Source organism: Eurytemora carolleeae, unplaced genomic scaffold (genome assembly GCF_000591075.1).
Source record: "Eurytemora carolleeae unplaced genomic scaffold, Eaff_2.0 scaffold1113, whole genome shotgun sequence".
Classification (NCBI taxonomy): domain Eukaryota; kingdom Metazoa; phylum Arthropoda; class Copepoda; order Calanoida; family Temoridae; genus Eurytemora; species Eurytemora carolleeae.
The window spans coordinates 1-6,032 of record NW_019402173.1 but is presented as its reverse complement, the minus strand read 5'-3'; the positions used below and the strand labels follow the sequence as shown (position 1 = coordinate 6,032).

The 6,032-nt window shown below is 32.6% G+C and overlaps 1 protein-coding gene across 1 annotated transcript; it reads left to right on the top strand.

The window, feature by feature from the left end:
* Positions 1 to 3,453: 3,453 nt before the first annotated feature.
* Positions 3,454 to 4,662, top strand: LOC111718106 (gustatory receptor 68a). Its single transcript, XM_023493608.1, has 2 exons — positions 3,454 to 4,325; positions 4,379 to 4,662. The coding sequence occupies exons 1-2, from the start codon at positions 3,478 to 3,480 to the stop codon at positions 4,575 to 4,577; spliced, it is 1,047 nt and encodes a 348-aa protein (XP_023349376.1). The 5' UTR covers positions 3,454 to 3,477; the 3' UTR covers positions 4,578 to 4,662.
* The last annotated feature ends 1,370 nt before the right edge of the window (positions 4,663 to 6,032 follow it).

Genomic DNA, 6,032 nt, shown 5'->3' with positions numbered 1-6,032 from the left:
ACACTTTAGAACCCGGCACGACGTCGATGGCAGGAGACCCCTGTCGATTTGTTCACCCGGCACGGCTTCTTGAGGTTCCAAATTTTGAAGGTTGGACACCAAGATTTTCTTGTACTGGTCCGCCCTTATTACGTGCTGTTTTGCCTCGCCTAAGAATTACAGCCCAAGGCCACTAAAAATCGCCGAACTGCACCGTTAATAATTCGAATGTCGTCTTAGTTCTCAGGAATTTTTAATATGAATAAAGGATGGTTTATTTTTCGACTTGCGCAAAACCGCTATACTCCACTTCTGACCTACGCCAAATCCGCTATACTACACATCCGACCTTCTAACGTGGTTTTACAGCTGCTTAAGAGTGTAGCTCCAACATTTTTGCTCAAAAAGAAATTCTCCAAATTCTTTTGGTTCTTCCCAATTTTATTTTATCCTTAAGAAGAAAGATCTTAATTCGGTCGAGAAAGCATTTTCAAGCAAACAGAGGATACAGGGGGGTGGCGGGGGCCGACATTCGCCACCCCCTAAGCAAATCTAATTGTCTGATGTCTCCTAGACGTTCTTAATCTGTGTTAATCCATCAATTATCTCAGTCGCGGATCAATCGGCCTCTTTAAAAATGAGTCGTATTCTCACAATTTAGTCTTTTAATTATAAATGAATTTTCGCAACTTTTCCTCTTAAATTTTGCATTTGTTTTTAAAAATTCTGTAATTTTTCGCGAAATTTTCGTTCTTTCTATGTAATTTTCCTTGATTTTGAAAAATGTTCGCATTTTTCGCGAAATTTTCGCATTATTTTTTCGCGATATTTTCGCATTATTTTTTTTGCGAAATTTTAGCATTATTTTTTCGCCCAACTATCGCATTTTTTTCGCGAAATTTTTGCATTTTCTATTTCGCGATAATTTCGCACTTTTTTGCAAAACATATTGAAACCAAATGCAAAAATGAAGGGAAATGGTTGTGAAAAACCGTTTCGGGTAAATTTCGCATTTTTCGGAAAACAATTTTTTCTTTTCGCTGGAAACCCTATAACAAGGGTAATGTAAACGATTTTGATCACATATGCCAGTTCTAGGACCGAGTTTTTAGTTTTTAAATGGTGAATACTCGAGTTTATTTTACGAGATTACACAAGAGTTTTAAATGGAAAAATTATTTTTTCCCACCTACTTAAATTACATTCATAAAAATCCCGGGAAAGGGGGGGGGGATATATAGCTGATTTCTGATATATAAATATATATAAAAAATGCTATTTAAAAATATATAATCATTACAAAATGTTTAAAAACTAATCATTTTAGTTCATATATTTTACATTAAACATCTTGAACATGTAAACTTTAAATGATCAATATTCACATTGTGGTATTTTAAGTTAAGGTGTCCAACGTAACAGATCACTTACGCGAAATTGCGTGCAGTTCTGCGAAATAATTTTCATTTCATGTAATTTTGCTTAATTTTTACAATGTAATTTCGCGAAATTTTGTAATGATTATGCGTAATTAGCAAAATTTTTATTTCGCGAAATTATGCCATTATATTTAGCGTTATTTCTACAAGGTAATTTTGCAAAATTTGTAATAATTACGCATAATTAGCGAAACTTCAATTTTGCAAAATTACACCTAAAGTTCGCTTAATTTCTACAAGAGTAATTTCGCAAAATGTTTTAAAAATTACGCCTATTTATGAAACTTCAATTTGAAAGTATTTAAATTTTATATGCTTATATAGTTTCTAAAAGATTTAGCAACTAAATTTAAAATGAAACATAAAGTTCTTCCTGTGATATCTCATATATTTTACACATGATATTTCCTAGGAGCAGATCCATTTATTTGAAAAGGGAGGCTAAAACTCTCAATAAAACTGGGATGGGGAGCACCAAGTGAAACTTGCGAGCAAGGAGGGGGTGTAAAACTGTAAATTGTTTTGTCAAGAAATGCAAGAAAGAAATTAAATTAATATTCACTTAAAGTCCCTGTGACTTTAAGTAAATATTAATTTGATCACACTTTTTTAGTTCATTGTAGTAACGTTGCCTGCTTTTCTCATGCAGGATGGACCTACTATTTAGTAGTCCCAGAATTACAGCTGGGGAAGTGCTGAGTTTAGTTATGCATCTTGTATCCTACAGGGGAAGCTGAAAACAAAACTTCATCTTCAGCTTGGTGCACTGAAAGAGGAGTTTAACCCCTCGTGGGAATACAAGCCATGCACAATGATACCGGTTTTTTACTCGACCAGATGTGAGGACTGGACTGTCATGGAAGATACCTCTCAAGAGAGCTTTCAGGGATCACAACTTCCCATTTTGCATAAGGGGTGCAGTTATGGGTAAATTCCTTAATTCCCCTAACTGGGAAACAGTATAAAAGAAAGGAACACAGGGAAAAATCCCCTATACCCTTCTTCCTACAAACCTCCTTATCTCTCTCCTACCTGCTCCACAACTCGATGTTAAAAGAATTATTTGGAAAGGCCATAAAGTGTACAAAACAGAAACAAGAAGCAAGAAAAAAAAAGAAATTGGACAGAAAAAAGTGGAAGGGAAATCTCTTGACAGTAGAGATAGGTGCTTAAAGTAAGATAAACAAGAAAGAAGAAGAAAACTTTGAACAGGTAAAATTAGAAGGGGATTTGATCTTTACACTATCTATTTTTTTCATTGATAGCGAAAAAAAAACAAATAAACAGGATGGCAGAGATCCCATCCCCCCCTCTATGTCCTACTTGAGATAAAAAACCGGAAAATGTGTAAAACGCAACGCCCCCCTCACCCTTTCCCCTCCATCAAGAAAATTTTATTGAATATGCATTATGAATGTTAAGAATGCAGGAGCTTACTCAGTAACATGACTGAAACAAAATTTAAAAACAAACAAGAAAGAATATTGAAAAAATTTGGCTAGCTGCAGAAAACATCCAAAAAATTCATTTATTTTTATTTTCAAAATTAGCCTAAATATGATTGTAGGATGGACAAGGAATGGACGATCAAGAAGAAAGAATGAAAAACAAGAAATATAGAAGTGTCAAAATGTTTCATCTGATATCATATTGAAATTTAAAAATATTGTAAAATTTAATTAAAATAAATTATTAAAGTAAAAAAGTTCATTGCAGTACTTAGTTTACCGAAAGTTTTACGTAAAGGTTTCTTTGTTTACAAAAGGAGGTTTCATTAAAGAAAATCCATACCAAATAAGATTAAAAAACTTCTATAATTTAATAATTAAAAATGTATTTTTTATTAATCCTTATTTCAATGTAATAATAAAAAATTTATTTATCATCAAGTATTAAATTTGTCAGACTAACAGTTTTTTTTTCAACCACCCATTCTTACTCAGAGAGTTTGCACAATGGCCAGGGCGGTTAGTTCCAACTGACAATACTGAAAGAAAGTAGATGTTTCAGTCTTAAACTAGAAGGGTATCAAGATATAAATTGTTATCATAAAATTAAAATGAAAGTATCCCAGGAAAACAATGCTTCGCCAGCAGAAATTTCTGTAAAGGAAACTCATGCTGGAAAAATGTTCAAATTTATGGCAAACATTCTCTTAGTTCCTGTTAGCCTGTTGAACAATGGAAAATATAAGCTGAAAATCAAATCCTGGAGATTTTTCTGCAGTTGCTTATTGTGGTGTGTTTTGCCTTCAGTGAATGAGGCGTACATGATGTATCAAGATTATGAAAATGGTATTCCATCCAAAGCTGATTTTAAATATTTTTCCAAACTGGCGTTTATTCAACTAGGGTCCATAACAGCATTACTTAATTACTGGATTCTTAAAGTATGTGGAGCATATTTAGTTGAACAATGTGGATCAATCCCGTTGTTGGAGCTCCCATCAAGAAAACTCCAGCTTACCTTGTTCCTTGTTTACAGTATAGGAGTTTGTATCGTGGTGATCTACATTATGGAAGGATTGAATAAATTCCTAGTTCCTGTGTACTACTTCTTTGTTCCCTTGAAGTTATTATCCAACCTTTTTCTCATGAATGTATTCACATCTAATTTTGTCAAGAAATGTAAAAACCTAAGTTTATTGACTGATACTAAAACTCTCCTGAAAGAATCTGAAAGTGTCTCTAATGCTTATGTTGACCTGAAGAGAGGTTTAGGACCCAGTTTGTTATTTCACTATACAACATCTTTGCTTATGATCATGAACTGCAGCTATGCTTTTGTGAATGATTTTGCGATTACAAAAGTTGCGGATACTATAAGTAATGTTTTTATTATTTGGAATATTACATCAATAAGTCAAGAATGCTTTGAAGAACAACAAAATGCAAATGATGTTTTGAGGTACTTAAATCATAAATCTTAAATAATCATGATAATTATTCACAAATCTCTAGAATTGCTGCTAATGAATGTTTGGACCCTGATTTGAAAGAAGAACTCAAGTGGAGATGGTCTGTAGGCAAACAAGAATCAGAGCTAACAGCTCTAGGATTCTTTACAATCAGCAAGTCAAGCATGATTTCTGCATTTAGTACTATGCTTGGATACCTTATTGTTCTTATCCAGTTCAAAATGGCAGATGAGGACAATTAATGCTTAATTTTTGTTGTTGTCTATTCCTATGTTGTGAAAAAGTTAAGGTCTCTAGTATTGTAAGAAACAAGGTCACTACAGCCTTTATTATCAGAAAGTACATACCTTTAAAATTTAGATTTGCACTTATTTTATATATTCTATTTTATTGTATATTCTATGTGTTTGACTATAAATATATTCACATTTCTAATTGCTCAGTATTTAAAGCTGTGAGTTGCTAGTAAGAACAGAACGAACATGATTTGTTTAAATAACTAGCTGAGGTGCATGGAGTTGCCTGTGGAATTTTAAAAGATCTAATTTTGGAGAAAAACATTTACATTTATTTTTTTGCCTATTTTAACACCCAGGCACTCATCAAAAAATAGCAGCCAATTTGGTTCAGCCGTTCGGCCAGCTATAGCTAACATATGTATGTATATAAGTAAAGAGCTTTATTACATAGATGAACACTCTATAGAAAAATAAGAAAGCTTACCAACCTTATATAAAGTAATACAAATGGAATATACAAATATTTTTTGGATGGAAATTGGGCAGATTAGGTTGATAATAGTTGTAGCATTGTAAGATAGTAGGATAGTTATCATTGATATGATCTTAGACCATTTTTGTGATGAAAGAAACCTATGAGGTTTGGGGAAAGTGAATACAATTAATTTTCATTTAGAAGAATTGGATCATTATTTAGAAGGCAATATTAAGAATGAGTACACTGCAGTGGAATGAAACGTACTCCAGAGAGGTTTCTGACCATGAGCAAAACGTCAACTAGAAACATCCAAAGATGCTCAAGAAAGCTCGGTGTCAAACTTCTCAAGTAGGACGCTTTAACAATATCAGTATATATGTAAAGTATGTATTTTTTGTTACTTTATTAAATTTCCAATTTATTGACCAATAAATGTTTTTTTTCAAGTTTGGACTACAATAAGGCATTTGACTTATAGGCAAAGAGAAAAGAATATAGATTATATTAGAGTGGAATTTAAACAATCCCTCGGTATGAATTTTGTCAGACCCTTTCAGCCTGAAAGGGAGTTCAAAGTGTACAAATCATGTAAATGTTCACAAATTATACACAGTGCATCACATTAATACAGCATAGTCCCTAGACGTATCCATTTCAATTTCTTTGTTTTATAAAGTTGTAAATTAACTTTAAACGTGTGTATTTGCTATAGGTGAATTAAAATCATTATTTCATCAAACAATAAAATGTAAAATTAGGACTTTGTAAAGTGAATACTTACAGAATTGTTAATCTTTTTGGCTTCAAACTCTTTATGTATACTGCAATTAATATCTTGTTTTAAATTAATTTTATAGGCGTCTCAAAATTTGGATAATTTTTGTAAATCAATGCAGAACATATACTGGCTGTCCCAAAAAGCAAAACAATTAGAACACGACTCTAGCAAGGGGATTCTAGGATTAAGCCAGGAGGGGGGG